Genomic DNA, 27,280 nt, shown 5'->3' with positions numbered 1-27,280 from the left:
GCTCGCACTCTGCAGCTACTGATCTCAAAGACAAGACAGATCAATCCATCTCACTTGAGTTTTATATTTAAACTCTGCATGTTTTGTACAATTCCATTCGAGCCACTTAGCCTGCAGATTTGTATTAACAGTGGCTGAGAATGTGTGGAGCAGGAAGCCAGTGGAGAATAAGCATATCAATGAGCTCAAGAGGTTGCTGGCCATCTTTCTGGTGCTAAAAGGGATTGAGGGATACAAAGGATTAAGTATAATGCAGTATTAATCCTACAAATTTCTGACCAGTGAAAGAGGTCACCACTTCTTTGATGATCTTGTGCATTCAAAAACATACATCACTTGAGACTCAGTGGGCAGCACTTGCACCTCAGAGACAGTAGGTTGAGTAGGTCAAGTCCCACCCAGAGCCCTGAGTGCAAAAATCAGGGATGACGCTCCAATGCAGTCTGGAGAGAGTGCCACACTGGCGAAAATGCCAGCTCTCAGAGGAGATGTTAAACTGGAGTCCCAGCTACTCTTTAAGATGAACATAAAAAAATCCCAAGGAACTAGGCCGCATTTCAAATACTGCGTGCGGTTCTGGTCGCCACACTACCAGAAGGACGTGGATGTTTTAGAGACGATACAAAGAAAATTCACCAGGATATTGCCTGGTCTGGAGGGTTTTAGGTATGAGGAAAGGTTGGATAAACTCGGATTGTTTTCACCGGAAAGACGGAGGCTGAGGGGAGGTCTGATAGAGGGCCACAAAATTACAACAGGCATAGATAGGGTGGATAGTCAGAGGCTTTTTCCCAGGGTGGAAGGGTTGCCTACAAGAGGGCACAGGTTAAGGTGAGAGGGGGAGAGTTTAGAGGAGATGTGGGGCAGAAGTTTTTCCACAGAGTGTGGTGGGTGCCTGAAACACAATGCCAGTGGAGGTGGTGGAAGCAGGCACGGTAGCAACATTCATGATGTATCTTGGTAAGACACATGAACAGGAGGCGAACAGAGGGATAGAAACCACTTATTGGCTTGGTGGGCTGAAGGGCCTGTTCCTGTGCCATTTTGTTCTTTGTTAAAACAGAGCTGGGGAGTTCTCTCTGGTTTCCTGGCCAATATTAATCCCTCAAACAACTTGCAAAACCAATTATTTGGTCCCCATCATACTGCTGTTGTTGGACCTTCCTGCGCATAAATTGGTTGCTGCATTTTCCTACATTACACACACACTTCATCAGCAGTAAAACACTTGGTGATGTCCTGAGGTTGTGAAGATGGCTAAAATAAAAACCAGCACTTCTTTCTGTGGTTCCAGAAAAGCCTTTCATTTTAAGCTAAACTGGGATTTAAACTAACACAAGTCAATACAATGGATGCAAGTGGTTCCCAAGAGACTCCTTGGGAAAAAGAAAGCATCTGAAGGAAGAACAATCACCGTCTGTTGGGAAGCTCAAAGCAGCTGCAGAAAACTAGTTGAAGTAAAGCAACTTCCTGCCTAATCTAATCAACACCACAACAGATCGTGTCCACACCCATACTAGGGCTCGTCAGCACACCAGCCTTTCTTGCAGTACTAAACCAAAATCTGCCCCCCTCCTCCCGCTCTCATTTACACACAAGTTTCCAACAAATCACTGCTGAATTTATGGGAGTTAAAGCATTTGGATTTACTGAGTGCACATTCTTTGTTTTGACAGTCATGGTGAACTTATGGAAGCATTTTCTTCCAAAGTCCCATTAACCTAAGCCCTGTTTGCACTTTACTCCATTAGTAAACAGTTCCCTGAATGCCTTTCTTTCAATCATTCTGTGACAGTGGAAGGAGGGCTTTTTGTTTTTCTTACTTAAAGATGATCTTGGCTGAACATCATTCTTTGCGGACACCCTGTCCTTTACACAAAGTGGTAGCACAAACCTATTGAATCATAGAACCCCCACAGTACAGGAGGAGGCCATTTGGCCCATCGAGTCTGCACCAGCCACAATCCCATCCAGGTCCTATCCCCATAACCCCATGCATTTACCCTAGCTAGTCCCCCAGCACTAAGATGCAATTTAGCACAGCCAATCCGCCTAACCCATACATCTTTGGACTAAAGTGAGAATATATCATCTCCATTCCTTTGGAGTACAGGATTTTTAAAATTCAGAACAGTGTTTACTTGCAGTTGTTTTGCATTTCTGGACAGCCTGTGGAGTAAAGCCCCTGGTTAGAGTTGCAGACCATGACAGCTGTGTTGCAAACTCTGAAGGCAATACGGCAGCTCCGTTTTTGTCTTTATAGTACCGCTTAACCACCTAGATTTTTACTGAATTTGGTCGAGCAAGTGGCTCACATGGGGAGTATCGCAATTATTCTGTAGCTGGAGTCGGGGTGTCACTGGCTCCAGACCTACACCAAGACTTGAGCGCACAACCTAAACCAACACTCCCACTGCAGGAGACAGAGTGCTGGGTCTGAAATAGGCAGAGAGGTTTGAGGGACTAAACTCCAGAGCTCAGGACTGAGGCAGCACAGTTGCCAATGCTGTAGGAATTGAAGTGGGGAATCGAGGGTGGAATTCGCAGAACTCCAGAGATTCTGGAGAATTGGCAGACCAGAGATTACTGTGATACGGAGGACCAAATATAATCAGCCAGGATTCCCTCTCCAGATCATTTCCCACTGCCCTGGAAGTACCAAGCATAGGATCAGGCAGTTAGTTACTCCCACTGGGTCTGTCCACCCTTCATTTAGATCATGGCTAGTCTGTACCACAACATGTAATCACTGCTGCCTCACAGCACCAGGGACCTGGGTTTGATTCCTGGCTTGGGTCACTGCCTGCATGTGAATGACACGGCGGCACAGTGGTTAGCACTGCTGCCTCACAGCACCAGGGACCTGGTTTAGATTCCTGGCTTGGGTCACTGTCTGTGTGGAGTTTACACTTTCTCCCCGTGTCAATGTGTGTTTCCTCCCACAGTCCAAAGATGTGCAGGTTAGGCGGATTGGCCATGATACATTGTCTCTTAGCATCAGGGGGACTAGCTAGGGTAAACGCATGGGGTTGTGGGGATTGCACCAGGGTGGGATTATAGTTGGTGCAGACTCAATGGATCGAATGGCCTCCTTCTGCACTGTAGGATTCTAAGTTTCCACGAGATCCACAGTCCTTTGACGCCATGACTCAATGAAAATCTATCAAACCCTGCAAGATCCAGTTATCCTCCAGCACCCACAGATATTTGGGGGATAAATTCCCAATTGCTACTGCTCTTTGTGGGTAAAGTGCTTCCTGACATACCCTCTGAAGGGTCACACTCCAATTCGAAGATGATGTTCCCTGGTTTACAATTCCCCCAATAAAATTAAATAATTTCTGAGTTTGCCGGCCAACACATCCTTCTCGCATTTTGATCTGAACACATCCTGAACTCCAGCAAATAAATGACTAAAATTAAGCAAACCATGCCCAGTAATTTAATCCTCTAAACCCTGGTATCATTCTGGTGGATATGTGCTGTTCTTACTCCGTGGTCAATATAGCCCTCCTGGGGTGCAGTGCCCAGAACTGATAGCCCAAAAAAAACAAGGCATTTGGACAAATACATGGATAGGGAAGGTTTAAAGGGATAGGGACCAAATGCAGGCAAATGGGGTTAGCTTAGATGGGCATTTTGGTCAGCATGGACCAGTTTGAGCCGAAGGGCCTGTCTCTGTGCTGTAGATTCTGTGAATTAGGCAGACAGAAATACTGAGGAACCCATCCAATGACACTGAGACAGAGAAACCTCCCTGTAGTGGGCCAATGAGGGAAATGCATGCCCTTAAGACGGTGGTTTGCCCAATAGGAGATGACAAATCCCAAAATTGCTTAATTGGTATTTTGCTCACGACTTTGCGATTTATTAATGAGCCTGAGCATAATTGTTTGCTTGCATAATTCCATGCTTCCTTTCCTCATTCGTCCATGCAAGTCTTACTGAAACCACAGACCCAACTATGCTACAGGCAGGTCTGGACAAACGGTCTCCGGATCTCAGAGCAGACCCTCCCATTAATCCATCAAAAATCCATTTTAAACCAGCCAGGAATTACCCAATTCGTCCAGTAATCTCTATTGGTGATTAACAGTTAGAGAGTTATGGCAAAGGAGTTATTTTATCAATGAGTGCTAAAATATGTTTCAAAACCTATTCTTGTGTACACCTTATCCCCACAAGGGAAATATTGGTGCAAGGGAAAATATGATCGTAAGAAATAGAAGGAGGCCATTTGGCCCTCGAGCCTGCTCTGCCATTCAATAAGATCATGGCTGATCTGATTTTGACCTTAATGTCACTTTCCTGCCTGTCCCCAATGAGCCTCGATCCCCCCCGCCAACACAATCAAAACTTTGTTCAACTCAATCTTGAATATGTTCAGTGACCCAGCCTCCACTGTTCTCTGGGATAGAGTGTTCAAAAGACTAACAAACTTCTGTGAAGAAATTGCTCAGCTCTCTAATTAAATGCAGCACAGTGGTTAGCACTGCTGCCTCACAGCGTCAGGGACCTGAGTTTGATTCCTGTCTCGGGTCACTGTCTGTGTGGAGTTTGCACATTCGCCCCGTGTCTGTGTGGGTTTCCTCCCACAGTCTGAAAGACATGCTGGTTAGGTGCACTGGCACCTAAATTCTCCCTCAATGTATCCAAACAGGCGCTGGAGTGTGGCGACTAGGGTATTTTCAGAATAACTTCATTGCAGTGTTAATGTAAGCCTACTTGTGACTAATAGAAAAAGATAAAAACTTTTAATGTAAACCTAGTTGTGATGCTAATTAATAAATAAATAAACTTAATTCAAAAATAATCATTTCTGCTGTTAGTACACCTTTATCACGGTCAGGTGCCAGGTAGATGGAAAAGATCACATGATAATCTATTATAGAAGATTAAAGAAATGTATTTTTATTCATTGGATGTGCGTGCACCAGCTGGGCCAGCACTTATTTCTCATCTCGAATTGCCCAATTTTCAGAGGGCATTTAAGAGTCAACTCCATCCCTAAAGCATGAGTGAGCCAGTTGGGTCTTTATAACAACAACAATGGCTTCATGGTCAAATATTGAATTCAAATCATTTCACCATCTGCTGTGGTGGGATTCGAGCCCGGATCCCCAGAGACCTCTGAATTTCTCATCCAGTGGCAATACCACCACGGCACCACCTCCCCTTTATTATCCCATACCCTGGCCAATTGCTATTGCTCAACCAACATCAGTAAAACAGATGATCGGCTCATCATTATGTTGCTCTACGTGGGAGCTCGCTCTGTGCAAATTGGCTGCTCTGTCGCCTTTACTCCCACAGTGAATATACATCAACAACACTTAAATGGCCTGGGAAGCATTTTGATATACCCTGGAAGTCATGGAAGCTATGTATACAAGTCGAGTATCCTTTATCCATAAACCTGGGGGCAACCTGCATCTTGGATTTCAGATCATTTAGGTTTGCAGTCACCATGTATAAACTTATATTACAATCGCTTAAGCTTGGGCTAGTTATAGTCTAAGGTAAATAAAATGTCTGAAAAGTAAGATGTATCATTGAATAACAAGTACAAGATACCTGAAAGTATCTTTCTGACATGTTCACCATAAAAATCACAAAGGTAAGGAGTGCGGATAACAAGCAGACTGGGGAGGCAATGGCCTAGTGATATTACTTCTGGACCACTTATCCAGAAACTCAGCTAAGGTTCTGGGCACTCGGGTTCAAATCCCACCACAGCAGATGGTGGGATTTGAATGCAATAAAAAAAAATCTGGACTTAAAAAATCTACTGATGACCATCAAACCATTGTCGATCATCAAAAAGACCCGTCTGAGTCACTAATGTCCTTCAAGGAAGGAAATCTACCATCCTTATTTGGTCTGGCCAAATGGGACTCCAGAGCCACAGCAATGTGGTTGACTCTCCACTGCTCTCAGGCAACTAGGGATGGGCAATAAATGCTGGCCAGCCAGCAACGCCCATGGCATACAAATGAATAAGAAGACTCCTTGTACACAAGAAGTGTTGTTTTTGGATATGTTCGGTTTTCAGGTTTACAGATTAAGGATATTCCACCTGTATAAATGCAAGCCTTTCTGTTAATCGCTGGTTCTAATTTTAGTCTTGAGGGGCTCCATGCAGAGTGTACCTACTGTGCTTCAATGTGTCGCGCAGTTTCAATGATCTTTTTGGTGGCCTTAACGTAACCGTCCTCGCCCATGTACATCATGGTTGCCCAGCAAGCAGCAATGATCCCTCCTGGTCTCGATCCAGCAATTGTGGGCGATGCATAGATCCCTCCCTGCCAGTCTGGGGCCACAAAGAACTGGTAGTGACGGTACCTCTTGTTGCTATACAGGACAACTGACGAACCCTTGGGCGCATAACCATACTGCGAGGAGAAAAACAATGAGGGGGGAATTAAGCATTTAAAGTATTACAGAAAGGAAGCAACAGGTAGAATGAACTTTATGGTTCACTCAATTGCATTAATGGTTCAAGATGTTTGGCTCAATTTAAAGCTGGCCAGTTTATACGGAGTTTTTGTGCGTGGGTAAGCAAAGGAACTTAGGAGCAAGCCATTCAGCCCCTTGATTTAACCAGATCATGGCTGATCTTCTATCTTCAGTGCCATCTTCCCCCACAATGCCTATATTCCTCGGGTGACTGTGTGTGGAGTCTGCACATTCTCCCTGTGTCTGCATGGGTTTCCTCCAGGTGCTCCAGTTTCCTCCCATAGTCCAAAGATGTGCAGGTTAGGTTGATCGGCCATGCTAAATTGCCTTTTAGTGTTGGGGTATTAGCAGGGTAAATACATGGGGGTATAAGGACAAGGCCTGGGTGGGACTGTTGTTGGTGCAGATTCAATGGGCCAAATGGCCTCCTTCTGCATTGGAGGGATTCTATGATTTTCTGATTCTATGATGTCATTGGTATCTGGAAATCTATTGGCCTCTGTTTTGAACTGAACCTGCACAGTTCTCTGTGGTAGAGAATTCTAAAGATTCACTACCCAAATATTGGCATTTAGTTAGTGTCCTGCTACATCTCACACAACATACAATGAGGTACTCTCCCCTGCAGTCACAAAATACAAGTCTCAATACCATCTAGATAATCATAGAATCGCGGGAGGAGGTCATTCGGCCCATCGAGTCTGCACCCACCACAATCCTACCCAGGGCCTATTTCCATAACCCCTCATATTTATGCTGCTAATCCACCTGACACTAGAGTTAATTTAGCACGGTCAGTCAACCTAATCCGCACACCTTTAGATTGTGGGAGGAAACTGGAGCACCCGGAGGAAACCCACGCAGACACGGGGCGCACATGCAAACTCCACACAGACAGTGACCCGAGGCCGGAATTGAACCCGGGTCCTTGGCACTGAGTGGCAGCAGTGCTGACCACCGTGCCACCCATTTAATTCTGACATTTAATGCCCTCATTAAACAATGGGAAAATCATAGCTTTTGTTTTCAGTACCCAACGTCTCTCTATTCGGTCACTCTTTCCCGTGACCGATTCCACTGGTCTCCCCTGCCTTTGTTTTAGGCCAAGCAGACTGTTCATAATCTGTTCAACTCCACGCTGCTGCATCCGAGCCAATACGTTTCTATCTCCTGTAACCACTGGCCAACTTCCCATGGAAACCCCAGCTCACCCAAAACCTCCACTGCCTGTGTATCGCATCCCGCACCAAGCCTCATTCACACACACCTTGGACCAGCTGCAATTCATCTCTCACCTTCGTTGCCAGCCTACCTTGTGTGTATCGGCAGAGATGCTCGTCACTCCCTCAACACCAAAGTCAAAGGGTGGCAATGAGTAACCGGCTTTTTCCATGAAAACAATGAGAAATCCCCCCAGACAAGCATCTACGTGCAAAGGAACATCGTACTCCAGGGCCAGCTGAGGAGACAGGGAGGAGAAATGATTCATTAACTGGGAATGATTAGGTGAATTCCAAAACACATTTTAAATAAGATAATCATTACATCACACAAATGCAGAGTCAGAATTAGACAGCAAAGGAGGAGGAGGCCATTTGGTCCATCATGCCTGTGCTGCTTCTTTGAAAGAACTATCCAACATCAATCGAGCTACAAATTTTTCAAATTCATGTAAATCTCCAGCTGCCTTTTAGAGGAGCTATCGAATCCACTTTTATTTCAGGCAGCACATTCCAGATTAGAACTACTCCTGGAGTAAAAAATAAATTCAGTTCTAGTTCTTCTACTCATCATTTTCAATCCATGTCCTTTCCTTAGCAATGCTGCCATCCGTCGAAACAGTTTCTTTCTATTCATTCTATCAAAACCCGTCAGGAATTTTGAACACCTCTATCAAAACTCCCCTTAACCTTCTCTCTTTGAAGAAGAACTGTCCCAGCATTTCACAGAATCACATTTGTTACAGCACAGGAGGAGGCCATTCGGCCCATTGTGTCTACACCAGATGAGCATCATGACTTAGTGCCATTCCCCTGCACATTGTTTCGATTCAAATAATTGTCTAATGCCCTCTTGTATGCCTCAGCTGAATCTATCTCCAGGCAGTGCATTCCAGACGCCAACCACTCACCACGTGAAAAATGTTTTTGTCATATCGCATTTGCTTCTCGAGTAAATCACTTCAAATCTGTGCTCTCTCGCTCTCGATCCTTTTGCAAGTGGGAATAGTTTCTCCCTCTCTATTATGTCTAGCTCATTCAGGTTAAAGTCCAACAAGTTCTGCTCCATCTATGCCTCCACCTCCACCCCATAACCCTTGCACTCTCCATTTCTCAAATGCACACGGAGGCTCACTTGACCCAGTTACCAGCTCTGGGAGATGAACGTGCTAAGATGATGTCCAGAGGGAGGACATTTTCAACATACATGTATATAAGTTCGAGACCTCCCAGCCTCAAAATGCCACGACAGCTGCAAACTTGATTTCCCCCACACTGTGGGAATTAACAACACCTCAAATTCAATTCCTCCTCACGATCACTCTTTGGAGATGAAGATTACATAAAAACAGAAACTTCATCAGTCTTTAGTGAATCATTAAAAGTCTTCTAGGCGGACATGTCTTTTAAACAATTACAAAATAGGCACATATTGCCTCAAGTATTTTCCTCCATTTATTGTATTTTGTTTAAACATTACAAAGAACAGGGAAAAACAAAGCTTTGCCAGAGTTTCCCGTCTTCCGCCTCCACCAAAAGGCTCTTAACTTTGTCAAATAAATATTCCTGTAATTCTCGATGTTGTCACTCCATAGCACCAAAAGTTAATCAATGGACAGGAAGGTACCTTGGCAACCTCCTCGACTGGGTCCATGATACCATGGGGAAACTGTGGCACAGAACAAACCAGCATGACTGTGTTCCTGGAAATCGCCTTCTTCATGGCCTGAAGACAGAGGCAAAAGCTAGTTAGCTTTGGCAATCTTGGAAGACCCATTTTCCAATGACTTCCATAATCAACTTGGAACATCTACATTAGCAATTGCAGGCGTCACTCACTGAACCAACAATAGCTTGCATTTCTATCGCCCTCAATCATCAAATGAAATTTGACACCAAGCCACATTGAGGTGGTATTAGGACAGATGACCAAAAATGCTTGGTCAAAGGGGAAGACTCCAAGAAGTTTCTTAAAAGGAGGTAAGGGCAACAGGTTTTGGAAGGGAATTCCAGGGATCTTGTCAGATTCAATTCTAAGTTGAGGCAGGCATGGACATGAGAGATGAAAACACGTTCAAAGGCCTCGCCAAGGGAAAAGGAGTTTGAAGATGGGTTTGAAGTTCAGCAAGAACAGAAGGGTGAAGGATGAGTTTTTTTTTTCAGGACTAAGCCCATAACGATGGCTTCGTAAAGGACAGTAAGTAGAGGAACCCACTGGTTGGAATGGGGTACAGGAGGGGAAGCTGGGGGCTTAGGAGGAGTGAGGGGGTTGGAGGTGGAGGAAGGGGGTCAAGGATGTTGATGGTGTGAATGGATAAATGAAATTCAGAGAAGTCAGAAAGGAAGAAACTAGAGAAAGATACGATTTTGGGATAAGGTATGGGGAACTTAGGATGGGAGTCACTGTCAGATTTGGTATGCAAGGTCAAATAGGGCTCATTTCAAATGAATAAAAGCTCCTTTAGCTTCCTGCGCTTGTTAATGGAGATGCAAGGGATGAGAGGCTTTTTCAGGAAAGGCTGGGTATTGGGAATTATCGTTGCTCTTTTGGATGAAGTCATGGGCTGTTTAGGCAGCGGGCAGTAATGACGGAGACAAGGTTCAACCAGACATGATGAGCAACAACTGAATCAGACTGTGACAAAAAAAAAACTGACCACACATAACTCCTGCTAAATGTAGCCTTGGTTTATAAACATGGCACATCCCATTTGTGAATGACGCATCAGTGGATGAAATTACAATTCGGAATGAATTGACATGGACAGATGTTTAATCAGCCAGGTATTTGTATTAAAATGAAGCCGCCAGCCAGACTGCACTATAGGGTGTGGTATGTTTCTCCTTGCTTATATTCTACAAAATATTTGTTTTTAATCATAGAATCCCTACAGTGCAGAACGAGGCCATTCAACCCATCAAGTCTGCACCAACCACAATTCCACCCAGGCCCTAATCCCATAACCCCACATATTTACCCTGCTAATCCCCCTGACACTAAGGTCAACTTAGCATGGCTAATCAACTTAACCCACACATCATTTGACTGTGGGAGAAAACCAGAGCACCTGGAGGAAACCCACGCAGACACAGGGAGAACGTGCAAACTCCACACAGACAGTGACCGAGGCTGGAATTGAACCCAGGTCCCTGGCACTGTGAGGCAGCAATGCTAATCACTGTGCCACCATGCTGCCAGGGACCCGGGTTCGATTCCCGGTCTCGGGTCACAGCCTGTGTGGAGTTTGCATGTTCTCCCCATGTCTGCGTGGGTTTTCTCCAGGTGCTCCAGTTTCCTCCCACAGTCCAAAGATGTGCGGGTTAGGTGGGTTGACCATGCTAAAATTGCCCCTTAATGTCACGGGGACTAGCTAGGATAAATGCATGGAGTTACAGGGATAGGGCTGGATGCAATTGTGATTGCTGCAGACTCGATGGGCCAAATGGCCACCTCCTGATTCAATGATCTAATTCTTTTTTAGGAAATGAGTGTCGCTGGCAAGATCAGCCTCTATTGTCCATTCCTAATTGTCCTCGCAAAGGTGATGGATGGTGAGCCATTATTTCTTTTCATGAACAAATTATTACTGACTCATCTCCCTGGAAATGGGCATGATTTATATGTACCCAAACTAGCAAGTTAACCACAGTATTAGAACACACTGGATTAAAAGCTGGACATCCAGCATCAAACATTGCGCAAGCAACTATTTAAGAAAACGTCATTTCAAGTTCAATCCTTTTACTGTTAACCATATATGTCTGTAACGTTCAATGTGTGTATTTTTGAAGTACATTTTTAGGCTTTAATCAGGCAGTTAAAATAAGACATACATAAACAGCCCAGATTGAATAATCAAGCTCCATTGACTTCATCTACACTTCCCGCTACCTCGGAAAAGCAGCCAACATAATTAAGGACCCCATGCACACCAGACATTTTCTCTTCCACCTTCTTCCGTTGGGAAAAAGACACAAAAGTCTGACGTCATGTACCAACCAACTCAAGAACAGCTTCTTCCCTGCTGCCATCAGACTTTTGAATGGACCTACCTCGCACTAAGTTGATCATTCTCAACACCCTACTGTAACATTACATCCTGCACTCCCTCCTTCTCTATGAACGGAATGCTTCGTCTGTATAGCACGCAAGAAATAATACTTTTCACTGTGTACTTGAACATGTGACGATAATAAATTAAGTCAAATTCAAAAGCAATAGTCGTGAATCCAAATTTCGGAAAGACCCATTTCACTTCTGAACCCCAGGATATCAGCAACATCTCAGTAAAACACATCACTTGTAAGTGCAGTTTCATGAGCAGGCATCTTATCAGGCACCTACCTTCACATCCACTTGCATTGTTCTTTTGTCCAAAGGGACATGTACTATCTTCATCCCAAAGTACTGAGCAGCCTTGTCGAAGGCAGCATGAGCACTTATTGGAGCGATGCTGAAAAGAGACACACACAGTTCAACGCTTGTACTGATTGGTTCAGACAGTGAACTGCGCAGTGCAGCTCATACACTAAGATTAATGGCCAGTACTGTCGTTTTGTCTCTGCAATTCCCACAGGCTAGGAGATATGAAGCAACCCAACTAACACACTTTCCCTGCAAGTATGTCAGTCAAGCTTGGGTCTCAGTGACCTCCATCACACAGGATCTGACCACCCAATGTTTTTTAATAAGGCCCTTCAGTACATCAACCCCGACCAAATGGCATAAAACCAGTATTTTACTGTCCACACTGAAATATTTTTACTGAAATATACATGATCCTGTGGAGGCTTGAGAGGGTAGATGCTGAGGGACAGGATGCTTCTTCTTGTAGGGGATAGTCTAGAACAAGGAGGCACAGTTTAAAAATAAAGAGTTCCCTATTTAAGGTGAAGATGAAGAGGATTTCTTCTGTCAAGAGGGTCATTAGTGCTTGGAATCCCCTTCCCCACCACACACATTAATTATATTCAAGGCTGGGTTGAACAGCTTTGTGATCGCCAATGGAGTTAAAGGTTATAGGGAACAAGCAGGAAATGGAGTTAACGCCACAATCAGATCAGCCGTGATCTTTCTGAATGGTGCAGCAGTCTCAAGGGGCCAGATGACCTTCTCCACATCCCATCTCTTACAGTCTTATTGTTAGTTATGAGTACCTCCCCTGTTCATAATAGTTTCTGGAGTTCGGCTCGAACACATGATCTTTTGAGTCGGAGTTAAGATCTCTATCACACTTCTATTTAGTCAGCATCTTCCCAGGAAGTCCCAAAGCACTCCACGGTCAACAGGTCATTCATTTTAATGACCTTTCTTTTGTAGGTTAACAATGGCAGCTGATTTGCACAGTAATAAGTCACACAACACCAGGTTAAAGTCCAACAGGTTTACCTGACAATAAACATCATAAGCTTTCGGAACGCTGTTCCTCGTCAGGTGAGTGGCCACTCACTTGATGAAGGAACAGCTTTCTGAAAGCTTGTGGCGTTTATTATCAAATAAACCTGTTGGACTTTAACCTGGTGTTGTGAAACTTCTAATTATGTTTAACCCAGTCCAACACCAGCATCTCCACAGTTGATTTGCACACACCAAGATTCCACGAACAGTCCATGCAATAAATGCTGGCCAAGACACAGCATCTCCCACATCAACCCCAAGAGACTTTTCCCTTAGTCTCACCTTGAAAACAGCCAAATAAATATCCCAGCACTCCCTAGCCACCACGCTCAATCTCGAATCCACACTAGTAGCTGCCATGTTCAATTGGCAACCAGGTTTCCCTCATTAGAACAGCACCCCCAGTCAGTAGTCAGGTGAGAGGCACTTTAATGAAGTTCTGAGACGTGATCAAGGGGCCATATCAATGCGGGTCTGTTTAAAACACTTCCTTTCCAAACATTTCCAAACTCCTCACAGATGATGAAAATAAATTTTCTTTTAAGCTCTGCTGTAAACAGATGCTTAAAAGCATCCCACTCATCCTCCCTCGGTTTCCAACATTGTTAAGAACGTGTGTCAGGAAAAGTGGGGCAGGAAGTCATTGTACTGAAGTCATGTCCAGCCAGTCCTCATGAAGGAGAGAAAATTATAATCTTTCTCAGCGAAGAGCAGTGGCTTCTCAAACATCAATACACTTCAAACCTTTTTGTTAATTTTACACCCTTACAGGGATGCTGGGCGACGAAAGAATCTGCTAACAATACAAAGACCAGCAGCCTAACGGAAAGGTTTGATAAACACTTTCAAATTAAGATTGTGCTTCCTTTAACAGTCGCAACCCAACGACTCAGTCAGCAGATAACCTTGGTGGCACAGTGGTTAGCACTTCTGCCTCACAGCACCAAGGCCCCGGGTTCAATTCCCTGTTTGGGTCACTGTCTGTGTGGAGTTCTCCCCATGTCTGCATGGGTTTCCATGATGTGGATATGCCGGCGTTGGACTGGGGTAAACACAGTAAAAAGTCTGACAACACCAGGTTTAAGTCCAACCGATTTATTTGATAGTAAACTCACAAGCTTTCGGGGTTAGTCCCTTCGTCAGGTGAATGGAGAGTTCTGGCCTCAGACAGAGCATACAAAGCACAGACAGTTTAGAGATTACTGATTAGAATGCGAATCTTTACACCTAACCTGCTGTTCGTCTTAAAGTGGCTGACAATGTGAGTGGAAGGAGCACTGATCACAGGTTGAAGAGATGTGTATTGTCTCCAGACAGTACAGTAAGTGAGGTTTTGCAAACCCAGGCAAGTCACGGGGGTTACAGACAGTGCGATCAGTACAGATAGTACAGATCAGCTGATAGCCAAGTTCCGCACACATGAGGACGGTCTCAACAAGGATCTTGGGTTCATGTCGCACTATCTGTAACCCCCGTGACTTGCCTGGGTTTGCAAAACCTCACCTACTGTACTGTCTGGAAACAATACACATCTCTTCAACCTATGATCAGTGCTCCTTCCACTCACATTGTCAGCCACTTTAAGACGAACAGCAGGTTAGGTGTAAAGATTCGCATTCTAATCAGTAATCTCTAAACTGTCAGTGCTTTGTATGCTCTGTCTGAGGCCAGAACTCTCCATTCACCTGACGAAGGGACTAACCCCGAAAGCTGGTGAGTGTACTATCAATCGGTTGGACTTAAACCTGGTGTTGTCAGACTTTTTACTGCATGGGTTTCCTCCAGGTGCTCCTCTGTCCTCCCATACTCCAAAAGACGCGCTGGTTAGACGCATTGGCCATGCTAAATTCTTCCTCAGTATACCCGAACAAGCGCCAGAGTGCACCGACTAAGGGATTTTCACAGTAACTTCATTGCAGTGTTGATGTAAGCCTACTTGTGACACTAATAAATAAATTTAAAACTTTAACAAAAACTTAAAACATGGAGGGGAGGAGGCGGTGGGAAACAAGGTATCTCCCCCAATCAGCTGTACATTGGCTGCCAACACCCTAACTGTCAACACAACAACCCACAGAAATTGGAAATCTACAAATGTCCCCCAGATTACAGACAAGAATTGTGCGTTCAAACACAACCCCATGAGATTACAAACACAATTCAGATTATTCCCCGCCCATCACCAAGGTCATTACCCTTGCCTTCATTCCTGCAAATGTGATGCAGAGATGACACACACACTCTCAAATCTATGGAAACTTTTAATTTTAAGCAAAGCAGGTCTAATGAGAAATTATTAGTCAAAATATAATGTGCACATTACACACTTTTTCGCAGTCCATCATTCTATAACTGAAATATCCAACATATTGTGACAACACATCCCGGATCATTACACAGACATCAGCTTTCAACAACACATTATACACATCAGCAAGCAATTGAAATTACTTTTCCTACGCTCAATAAATCAACTCCATATGGTTAGCACAATCAGCTTTTCCAGGCCATACAGATCGTGTTAATCAGCCTCACATAGAAACCCTTCTGTATTGTCACTCAACCTACAGCAAACACTGAAGTGATCATTTATTTAGGTCCCACAGGTGTTGACTAAATTGGAACCATTTACAGAGGTTCAAAAGGTAATGGATGCTTGTTCACAGGAGATTTTCTGAAGCTGAACTACGCCAAGACTCTGCAGGGACTTGTGTTTAAAAGAAATGCAACTAATCCACTCAGCCCCTCCAAGGTACTTAATAGAAACATGTAAAGCAGAAGAAGGCCATTCAGCCCATCATGCAGGCACACAATCTTTGAAAGAGCTATCCAATTGGTGCCCCCCCCCCATTCTTTTTCCAAAGCCTTATAAATGTGTCCTTTTTAAATATTTATCCAATTTCCTTTTGAAAGTTACTACAGCATCTGTTTCCACCAGTCTTTCAGTCAGTGCATTTCAGACCATAACCTTCTTTCTGATATGCAACCAGACACTTTATTGAGTGCTTTATCCCTGGGTTTTTGTGTTTTATCTATTTCACCTTATTTCATTCCAATTTGCTCTTCATTTCACAGAAGTACTGTGCTCATCAGCCTGCTGATATCACGGTCTTTGATGACTGGGACATGACAGTTTTTGCTTGTACAAAGTAACAGATAACTTTGACATATGAGTTCCAACTTGCAACAACAACCTGTATTTATACAGCACCTTCAGCACAGTAAAATGCCCCAAGGACCATTGTCAAACACAATTTGTCACAGAAACACCAAAGGGAAATACTATGGTGGGTGACCAAACATTTTTTCAAAGTACTAAGTTCTAAGTGAGCACCAGAGCAGAGGAACGAGAGGTGGGGGGGGGTGGATCTTGGAGGGCATTCCAGAGGTTTGGATCCAGGCAGCTAAAGGAACTCCTTGGGGAGGGTGCATGTGGGTGTCCACGGGAGCCATTGAGGCCTTCTGTGCTCGCTGGGTGCTGCAGGGACTGGAGTGCATTACTGACCCATTCAGTTACATTTTAGTTTGGTATTTTAAGCTTCCTTTACACTTTGCTTTTTTTGTTTTGGCGGTCCTCCCTCCACCCCCAACTTAAGGGAATGATTCTCCTTTTACTTTTGTCCCTCATTTAGTTTAATTGATTTGCCAAAAAGATTGGCAGCTGAAGGCACAGCCATTCCACAAAGGAAATCACAATGAATTCAGTGTTTTTTTTATTTATTAGTGTCACAAGTAAAATTACATTCACGCTGCAATAGAGCTACTGTGAAAATCCCACAGTTGCCACACTCCAGTGCCTGTTCGGGTACATTGAGGGAGAATTTAGCACGACTAATGCACCTAATCCACACATCTTCGGACTGTGGGAGGAAACCGGAGCAGCTGGAGGAAACCCACGCAGACACGGGGAGAACGTGCAAACTCCATACAGACCCAAGCCGGGAATCGAACCCAGGTTCCTGGCACTGTGAAGCAGCAGTACTAACCACTGAGTAGCTCACAGCACATTACTAGATTGGAAAGCATCCAATGAATCAAACGTACTCATCAAGCAAAGAGGCATTAATATAGTTCACATTTTAAAATCAAAGTAACATCATGCAGTTTTGAATATTCAAAAATTAACTCCACATCCTCTTCATGGAAGATATTTTGTAGTCACTTACATTTCGGGATATTTCACTCCTCGTTCGGCCCCAAGGTCTCTGTAAGCTTTGCAAGCCATGAGGATGCTTTCCGTCCCACCAGATGTCACCTGCAAAAACAAGGCTAGTTCAGGATTTCTGACCTTTATGTTCTCCAATTCTGGGGCATCTCTCGTCACCAGGGAACTTTCACAACACTACACAAACCAGCATCTATGACGTAAATTCTTTGGCAGACTGAGGCTGTGTTTGTACTTGATGAATGACAGGATCTTGGAATTACATAGCATGGAAGGAGGCCATTCAGCCCAGTATTCGCGTTTTGACTTTTTCAAAGGACTATTCAATTCATCCCACTTTCTGATTTTAAGATAGAATTCACACTTGGTGATTGTAAAATGCCAGCCATGGCTCAATGAGTAGTGCAGCACTTCAGTCAGGATGTTGTGGCTTCAATACTCACTCCAGAGTCCTGGGCTTATAATCTAGGCTGACACTTTAGTGCAGTGCCAAGTGAATGCTACACTGTCTGCTGGTGATCTTTGAGGTAAAAGATTAAACTGAAATTCCACCACGTGCCCCAGCTATATATTTCATAATAAAAGGGATGCAGTACTTTACTGTTGCAAAATTTTAACATGCAACGAAACAAGCCATTACCCTTCCCTTTCCAGTTTATGGAGTCACTCTGAATCAAACTTCCTGCAGTTTCACCGATTCTCTTTTCCTCATGGTTGCACAGAATCCCTACACTGCAGAAGAGGTCATTCGGCCCATCAAGCCTGCCCTGACCCTCTGACAGAACTCCTTAACCAGGCCCTCTCCCTGCCCTATCCCCATAACCCTACACATTTCCCATGGCTAATCCACCGAGCCTACATACATCTTTGGACACAGCGTTAATTTAGCATGGCCAATCCACGTAACCTTTGCACTGTGGGAGGAAACCAAGTACACCTGAAGGAAACCCACCCAGACACGGGGAAAACGTGTGGACTCCGCACAGACAGTCACCTGAGGCCGGAATCGAACCCGGGTCCCGGGCGCTGTGAGGCAGCAGTGCTAACCACTGTGCCACCATTTCTTCAGGGACTTCCCTGCTCTGTCCTCCCCTCCCCTCCAATTCCCAAACCAGTCTTTCCTGATCGATCCCTCACCACCTCCCCCCATTGGATTTGATCCACTTCCCCATAGGAACATAATGCTGCTGTGGTCTCTGGGCAAGGGTTCAGATTCACACGATCACTGCCCTTTGACCATTACAGCTCAATCTGAAGAACAGCAGCAGATGCTCCAGGACTCCAGTATGGGATGAGTCAGGGAAGGGATCAGGACATTTTTAGAGGAGATTTTGGAGGAGTTTTTTTTTGCAAATGACAGTTCCCATTAGTGCATGTGTGATTTGCCGGCTATATAAAATGGACACAAAAACCAAATGCTGAAAGTAAATTTTTTTAAGAAGATAATGGAACTCTTACTTAGCATCCTAACTGTCAGCAACTGAATCCAAAATCTCCTCACGCTTAAAGAAGATGCTGATTAAATATATTCAAAGACACAGCTTAAAAAGGGGGGACAAAACTGCAGGGCTACGGGGAAAGAGCAACATGGAATGGAATAATTGGATACTTCTTTCAAAGGGCAGCACGGTAGCACAGCGGCGAGTACTACTGCCTCACAGCGTCATGGACCCGGGTTCAATTCCCGGCTTGAGTCACTGTCTGTGCGGAGTCTGCACATTCTTACCGTGCCTTGTGGGTTTCCTCCCACAGTCCAAAAGACATGTGGGTTAGGTGCATTGGCCATGCTGAATTCTCCCGCAGTGTACCCGGAGTGAGGTGACATGGGGAGTTGCACAGTAACTTCCTTGTAGTGTTAATGTAGGCCTACTTGTGACACTAATAAATAAATTTAGTAAGAAACAGAACAGACACTATGGGCCGAGTGGCAGCCTTCTATGCTTTAGATTTTAATGTACAAGATTCCCACAATAGCTCACTGACCTGCCAATACTTTTATTTAGTTTGTTTATGAGCATTACTGGCAAGGGAACTTGATATTTCAGAAAGCCACTAGTTCCTTTATTTGCACATTATTTGTTCATTGTTACTGAACGGGATGACACAGCACACAGGCAGGCCATATTATAGACAATAACCCTTTAGCCTTCGTTAGTCACCTGCCTCCCCACTCAGCCAAATCGAAGCACAAAGAGCAGCAGTGAACGGTTCAAAGCTTCAATTTCAAAACAAGACAGGCGCTGAATCACTACCGAATGCAACCACAGCGTACCCCATTCACTTGACATTGTCATAGACGTGCAAATTCACTGCATCGCAGCCCAGCACTTAGTCACCATGGCAACTCAAACACAAGCCCTTCCCATTCGGCTGCTATGATGGACTTTACTAAAGAGCAAGGCAATGTATGCAATTACTATGCAGCTATTGTTTTATTTAATTTATTTATTAGTCACAAGTAGGCTTACATTAACACAGCAACACACTGTGAAAATTCCCTCGTTGTCACACTCCGGTGCCTGTTCGGGTACACCGAGGGAGAATTTAGCGCAGCCAAAATACCTAACCAGTACGCATTTCAAGCTGTGGGAGGAAACCGGAACACCTGGAGGAAACCCACGCAGACATGGGGAGAACGTGCAAACTCTACACAGATAATAACCCAAGCTGGGAATCGAACCCAGGTCCCTGGCACCGTGAGGCATGATATGCAGATGCCGGCGATGGACTATTGTAAGCCCAAAATAAAGTCTCACAACACTAGATTAAAGTGCAACAGGTTTATTTGTCACTAGCTTTTGGAGTCTCAGGCTCCTTCATCAGGTGAGGCAGCAGTACTAACCACTGTGCCATTGTGTAGGGGAAAGTGTAGACGAGCTTGAACTCGGACTGCAGGCTGAAGCAGGTGGATGATCAGACTGGTTTGTATAGTCATCCTCGTATGAGGAGGAATGTCACCAGCAATTTCACCAGCCCCCTTTCAACCACAACACGCAGGACAGTCAAGACAGCAAACAAGAGAACGTGATTGTGTAAACTCTGAACTCAAAACATCAACTCTGTTTCTCTGTCCACTGACACTGTCAGATCTGCAGAGATTTTCCAGCATTTTCCAATTTTATTTCAGATTTCCAGCAATATTATACAACTGCATAAACTGTTCAATTTATTTCCACAGACATTAAACACCCACACTGACGGCAACTCAACCTGTAGGTCTTGCCAAAGTAGATGAATGCTCAAATTTTGCCCCCGAGGTTTCCTGGAGCCTACTAGAATATCTGACTGCATCACACTCTTGTAACTCGCTGCTACATGCTGCCCAGGTTAAATTGGTCTCTCCCTGGAGATGGTTTGGATGCAGTTCCCAGCACTTACACCGCTTTTCTATTGGAAAAATGGCACTAACCAATTGTGATCACTTCAGGGGTGAGTTACAAAGGTACAGCTTAGAATGTGTTAAGTGCAGCAACCATCCTGACAGTTTGATAAATATTTAAAACAACAACTTTCACTGATACACTGCATTGTTGAGCATCCTAACAAGCTTCACAAGAATGTTAACAAACAAAATCTGATCCCGAGCCACATATGATGATATTGGGACAGGACGGAATAGTTTAGTTAAAAGAGGTAAGTTTTGAGGCGCAGAAGGGGGTACAGAAACTCCTGGGATTTCGAAGATGATTAAAACAAAGTAGATTAGTTTAGAGTAGGGATCACAGTGTGCCTTATATATAGAATCCCTAGTGTAGAAGGATGCCATTTGGCCCATCGAGTCTGCACCGACCACAATTCCATCCAGGCCCTTTCCCCATACATTTACCTTAGCTCGTCCCTCTGACACTAACAGGCAATTTAACATGCTCAATCCACCTAACCAGACATCTTTGAACTCTGAGAGGAACGCAGAGGAAACCCACGTAGACACATGGAGAACGTTCAGACTCTGCATTGACAGTGACCCAAGCTGGGAATTAAACATGGGTCCCTGGCGCTGTGAGGCAGCAGTGCTAACCACTGTGCCACCATGCCACCCCATACCATAAGGAATCACAAAGTGCCTCATACATATGTATCATGTGAAGGTATTGTCTGCATGGACACATCTATAATCATTGTAGAGAATTTTGAACTAGTATTGTAGATTTATAATGAATTTTTAAATGTCTTGTAAGCTTTGGCCAAGCCTGCCCCAAAGCATAATGGGAAATGAGCAGAACTAGACAGGCCACATTTATTGGAAACAATAAAGTACAGAATATATTCTCTATTATCAGTTGGAAACCCTGCAGCTCAGAGCTACCAAGGTTTTAAAATGAATGAAGGCATCTAGTTTCTGATTGCAGTGACTAGAAGTATTCACCTTCTACTGATAAGGGGGCAGCTAGCAGGCTGAGGGAAATGACTCCCGCTCCATTCCCATGGTTTGCATGTGGTGAGGGCGATCCTTGAACCTACTGGATTTGCGTAGATAAGGTTGCTAGATAACAGTAGGTAAGAACATCTGGGTCCAGTTGACCAATGAATTCCCAGTTCTGCTAGAAAAGAGAATGCTATTGGCCAAGGCAAATAATGTGTATTAACGTAACTGTATAATCCAGTTTGGATGGCCGATCGGGTGAAAAAACAAACCTTGGAAAAAGTATATCAGTCTTAACCACTGCACTGTAACTGCAGAGAGCAGTTGGAATCTTCCGACTGACTCTCTCACAATGCCTACTGGACATACTGTCTTTTGCAAGTTTCTCTATTAGCTAAGTTCAGCTCAATATATAGCACTAGATGGAAGCACTCCAGAAAATCCCTATACACAAGGAAAGGGAAGTAGAGAAATAAAGGGGTTCAGGAAGGGAATGGCACATCTTAGGGTCCATACAGCTGAAGACAGAGTTACCAATAGCAGAGCAATCAAACTCAAAAGGTTCCCATGAAGCCAGAATTGGAGAAAAATCTGAGGCTTGTAGGGCTAGAGGAGAATGTAGAGATCGGAATGGGTGAGGCCCTCAGAGGAATTTCCAAACAAGGATGAGAATTTTAAAACTGAGGCAGTGCTATACTAGGAGTCAACATAGGTCAGCAAGAACAGGGTAAACAGGACTCCGAGCGAGTTATCTATTTAAATAGTTCTGCTGGCTTCAGACAAAGTCAGATCTTTGAGCAATTCCAAACAGCTGTTTGCACCCAAGTGTGATTAACTTAGAGATGAATTTCTAAATGTAACTGTTAACCAATTTGGAGAGAGAGTGCTGCTCGGAGAGGTTTCCTGTCTGGTTTTAACTATATTTCTTATTTTGCTATTTAATTTTACACTACGTCTCATAAAGCAACCAAATACACACGGCACAGGATGGGAGACTGTTAATTCCCAAACCAGACGGATTTTTAAAAAATGTTCAGAAAAAACATAACCTTCGAAAAGCAATACTGGAAGATAAATTCTCTGTTGGGTAAGGCACGGTGAGGCCGATACAGATGCAATATGGTCATCAGTTTTAATGGGATAACACAACACAATGGTAGAATTTTACAGCAGGACAGATGGCCATTTGGCCCATCATGCCAATGTCATCTTTTTCTCGTGAAGTGCGACCATTGCTTCAGTACATTGATCCACAGTCTAATTAATCATCTCCACTGAAGAAATTTCTCCTAACCTGCTCCTTCACTATTGCGCCATTCTCAACGTCTTAACAGAGAAGATTAGCAAATGGCCAGCGTACTCGCTATTAGCTTCTCAAAGTGAGAAATAGAACTGCATGCACGTTGACAGAATCGCAGAGCACAGGAGTATCATCATTCGGCCCATCATACCTCTATAGTCACCCAATCAATCCCACTCCCCCTCCTCCATCACTTTGATCTTTCGCCCCGACCCCGCAAAGCATTCCTCTTTCATGTCAGACTTCCGGGAGCTGCACTTCTTTTCCATTACAGGCTCTCGGTCCGAATTTGGAAAACCTTGTGTAATCCCACAAGACACAAAGTCTAGACTGCGACATAAACAAAGCTGGATGCCATGAAACCCATTAGAAATGATTCTTGAAAGCAGAAAGAACACGCTGAGTGGATGTTGCCTGGCAGCACTATATTAGAGGATTAGATTATTTGCTTGGTGTTTTTATGCATCAGTCATGAGGTGTCATTTGAAGCCAAATATCCTTGCAGGTCTGACATTTTGCCAGGAACCGTTGTTGAAAATGTCTGTCTTCCGTGAAAGGTCAATTAACCAATAATGAAGGAGAATGGAACAGTACAAATTGGAGCTTTTTCTAAAAAAAACACCAGGGATCAATTGCTAAAACAATCATCATCATCACAGTGAATACCTCCCCACTCCAACCAAACATCAGCACACCCCACCCCCCCCATTACAGATTCAAGATCTTGTACTTGTTGAAGGGAGGTGGTGGCCAGCATTTACTGCCCATCTCTAACTGCCCTTCAACTGAGTGGATTTCTCAGCCATTTCAGAGGGGCAGTTAAGAGTCAAACACATTGCTGTGGCTCTGAAGTCACATGTAGGCCAGACCGGGTAAGGACAGCAGATTTCCTTCCCTAAAGGGCACTAGTGAAGCAGATGGGTATTTCCGACAATCGACAATGGTTTCATGGTCATCCACTACTGGGACTAGTTTCCAATTCTAGATTTTGTAAAAATCAACTGCTTGAATTTATATTCTACCAGCTGCCATGGTGGGATTTCAGCCTGCTTCCTTGGAGCATTAGTCTGGGCCTCTGTATTACTGGTACAGTGCATCATCACTACACCACTGTCTCAGAGGTCCGAGTTGATATTCAATTACTGTACAATAATAGGATCTATAAAAAGAGTCAATGCCAAAAGACCTTGCAAGGTGACAGATGAGGGAGTTTACTCATGAAGCTCATCCAAGCCAGCAGCCTGGGTCCTTCTTTTACATTTATAGCTCCTTCTAGGTTCTAGAGATTGCAAGTACGGAAGATGCTGTCGAAGGAGCCTTGGAGAGATCCTGCAGTGCATCTCGTAGATGGTACACATGGAATCCTTACAGAGCAGGAGACAGCCATTCGGCCTGTCCAGTCTGCACCAACTCTCCAACAGAGCATCCCACCTAGGACCTATCTCCATAACCCCACATTTTACACCATTAATTCTCCCTAATCTACACATTTTAGGACATTAAGGGGCAAATTTTTTCGGCCAATCAACCTAATCTGCATATCTTTGGAGTGTGGGAGAAAACTGGAGCACCCAGTGGAAACCCGTGCAGACACAGGAGAATATGGAAACTCCACACAGGCAGTCACCCAAAACTGGAACTGAACTTGGGTCCCTGGCACTGTGAGGCAACAGTGCTAACCACTGTGCCACCATGCTGTCCCTGCATGCTGGTGGTGAAGGGAGTGAATGTTTAAAGTGGTGTATGGGCTGAATGTTTAAAGTGCTGATCATGCATGCTGCTTCATCCCGGATGGTGTTGAGCTTCTTGAGTGTTACTGAAGACACATTCATTCAGGTTAATGGAGAATATTCAATTACACTCCTGACTTATGCCTTGTAGATTGTGGAAAGGCTTTAGGAAGTCAGGAAGCAAGTTACTCGCTGTAGATACCCAGCCATTGACCAGCACTTTAGTCAGAGTATTTGTGTGGACCTTCCTGCTAAGCTGCTAGACAACTGTAGCCTTCAATGGACCACTCAGTCAAATGTTGCCTTGACGTAACTTTAACCTCACCTTTGGAATTCATGCTGAAGCCAAGCCTGAAGCAAGGTCCAGAGCTGAGTGGCACTTGTGGAACCCAAATTGAGCATCAGTGTGCAGGTTTTGCTTAGTAACCTCATCGCAATGTCAATCACCCCTCCCATCACTTTGCTGATGGTTGAGAGTAAGCTGATTGGGCACTTGTTGGCCAGGTTGGATTTGCCCTGCTTCTGGTGGACGGGACATATCCGGACAAATTTCCACACCATCAGGTAGATACCAGTGTTGTAGCTGGACTGGAACAGCACGAGTAAAGGCATGGCTAATTCTGGAGCACAAGTTTTCAGTGCTGTAGCCAGGATGCTATTGGCTTGACAAACAGAATATGAAGAGACATGCAGCCTTTGGACTACTCTATCACTGATAAAGTATCTGGTTCCTGACAGATAAAAGTTATCAAACAAATAATGCTGATAAAATATAAAATTGCTACATGGCACATTACCTTTGGCCTGTGATCAATGTCATGATTAATTCAGAAGATAACAGCCTGGGTGCATCGAGTGGAGGGGTGGGTGGGGAGAGGAATTAAACTGGTAAACCTTGGCCAAAAAAAGACAAATTAAGGATCTTATTCTGCCTCAGAACTGTTCTCAGCAGTCCTAAACCACCTGCCCCAGTGTCCAAATGAGTTGAAATTAACATTAAATACACTTTTATAAACACTCACCTCCAACGTCTGAAATTTAGCAGAATTTGAGTTCATGATAAGTGTCAGCGTATCCAGATTTGCTACAATAAGAGTCCCTTATCACAGTTTCACACAGAAGTCAATCACAGGGAGGGCCAGTGACTGCTTACACTTATTTAATTCTTGACTCCCAGTAACTTGCACAATTCAAATCCAATTCTCTGTTGCATTTTATTACTGCTCCTTGTCGAACTTGGGGCACAGTCTCTCACTGACACATGGTGAGATCCAAACTTTCCCTGGAACTGGAGACAAGACATTGGTATAACCTCCCTGTCCATTTTTACACAATGGTGGTGGAGGCCAGACTGGAGGCAATGTATCCCACAAACCACAACGGCTTAAAATTTAAAAGCAAACTACTGTGGATGCTGGAGTCTGAAACAAAAACAGAAAATGCTAGAAAATCTCAGCAAATCCAACAGCATCTGTGGAGAGAGAATAGAGCCAACGTTTCGCATCTGGATGTGACTCTTTGTCAGAGTTCAAACCACAATGATGTTGGGATGGAGGTCCAGCGCACACGACGTACGGATTTCCCCAAGTTTGGAGACAGAAGGGCGACCTGATCAAAGTGTTAAAAGTGATCAGGTCAGGTTGATAGAAGAAACTATTCCCTTTGTTCAGGGAATTAAGAATGAGGGGGGCATCATCTTAAAATCAGGACCAAGAAATTCAGGAACAAGAAGGGTACAGATATTGGGACATGCTGCCTTAAAGTGCTGGGACACAAGTGGAACTTTCAAGGCTGAGATTGGTGTTGGGGGTGAGATTATCCAGGGATATGGATTGGAGCAGGTAAATGATCGATCCTTATTCGACTGAATGGCAGAACAGGCTCGGACCCAAATCCAATCCTAAATTCCAGAGATTTCTTCCTGAGTGCAGTTAAAAAGGTCACAGTTTCTAAGTGCAAGAACAAACACACACTATTTACTCATCCATTTAGAATTTCCATTTGAAAATACAACGTGTGGGATATTAGCAGAGTCTGAGTGGGATATCTCAGTTTGACCAGTTTCCCTGCCTGTAATTCTGTCAATCGCTGCCCTCCCTTATTCTGACACCATCTCTTTGTTTTCCTGCATTGTCTGCACTATGAAAATTGATTTTTCAAAGGGTGGAGAATTTCAGATGGGCTGAGTGGCCTCCTACATTTGCCAAGTGGGGAAAACGAGCACGTGTGCAATCTACCTACCGTCCCGCACGATTCTGGCCCCCCATGAAAGAGGGTACACGCCATCCTAACAACCTCTGCTTCCATCTTCCTCACACCAGGGAAGATGTCCGGGTGGAGTGGATTACTCCAAGCAAAGTCTCCGTAAACCTGAAAAGTACAACCCAGTTAGCAGATCACACAATTTATTACAAAGTTACTGAACATTTAAATGCAGCACAGAAAAAGGCCAATTAGGCCCCAACACATTTATGATTTATCTTTCATGTGAACCTCCTCCAACCCGACTGTGTCTTACCCCGTCAACACATCCTTCTATTCCTTTCTCTCTCATGCATTGATCTACTTTCCCTTTGAATCTGTACAGTACTGGCAAGAACAGCAGAGAGAGCCCCCTGCTTCATCTTCAACTAGTGCCATGGGAGCAT

General features: G+C 44.3%; 1 protein-coding gene across 2 annotated transcripts in view; it reads right to left on the bottom strand.

The window, feature by feature from the left end:
• The window catches only part of sgpl1 (sphingosine-1-phosphate lyase 1), a 76,084-nt gene that overhangs the window by 10,921 nt on the left and 37,883 nt on the right, over positions 1–27,280 (bottom strand). For both annotated transcript variants that reach the window (XM_080215678.1, XM_080215679.1), the window contains exons 6-11: positions 26,874–27,002; positions 17,241–17,329; positions 12,022–12,130; positions 9,304–9,402; positions 7,769–7,915; positions 6,154–6,392 (exon numbers count right to left, since the gene is read on the bottom strand). In XM_080215678.1, coding sequence (XP_080071804.1) covers positions 6,154–6,392; positions 7,769–7,915; positions 9,304–9,402; positions 12,022–12,130; positions 17,241–17,329; positions 26,874–27,002 — 812 coding nt within the window. The remainder of the gene's footprint in view (positions 1–6,153; positions 6,393–7,768; positions 7,916–9,303; positions 9,403–12,021; positions 12,131–17,240; positions 17,330–26,873; positions 27,003–27,280) is intronic.

Source organism: Carcharhinus amblyrhynchos, chromosome 31 (genome assembly GCF_965287045.1).
Source record: "Carcharhinus amblyrhynchos chromosome 31, sCarAmb.v2.hapA, whole genome shotgun sequence".
NCBI lineage: Eukaryota > Metazoa > Chordata > Chondrichthyes > Carcharhiniformes > Carcharhinidae > Carcharhinus > Carcharhinus amblyrhynchos.
The sequence above is the reverse complement of the archived record's forward strand: the minus strand, read 5'-3'. Positions and strand labels throughout refer to the sequence as shown.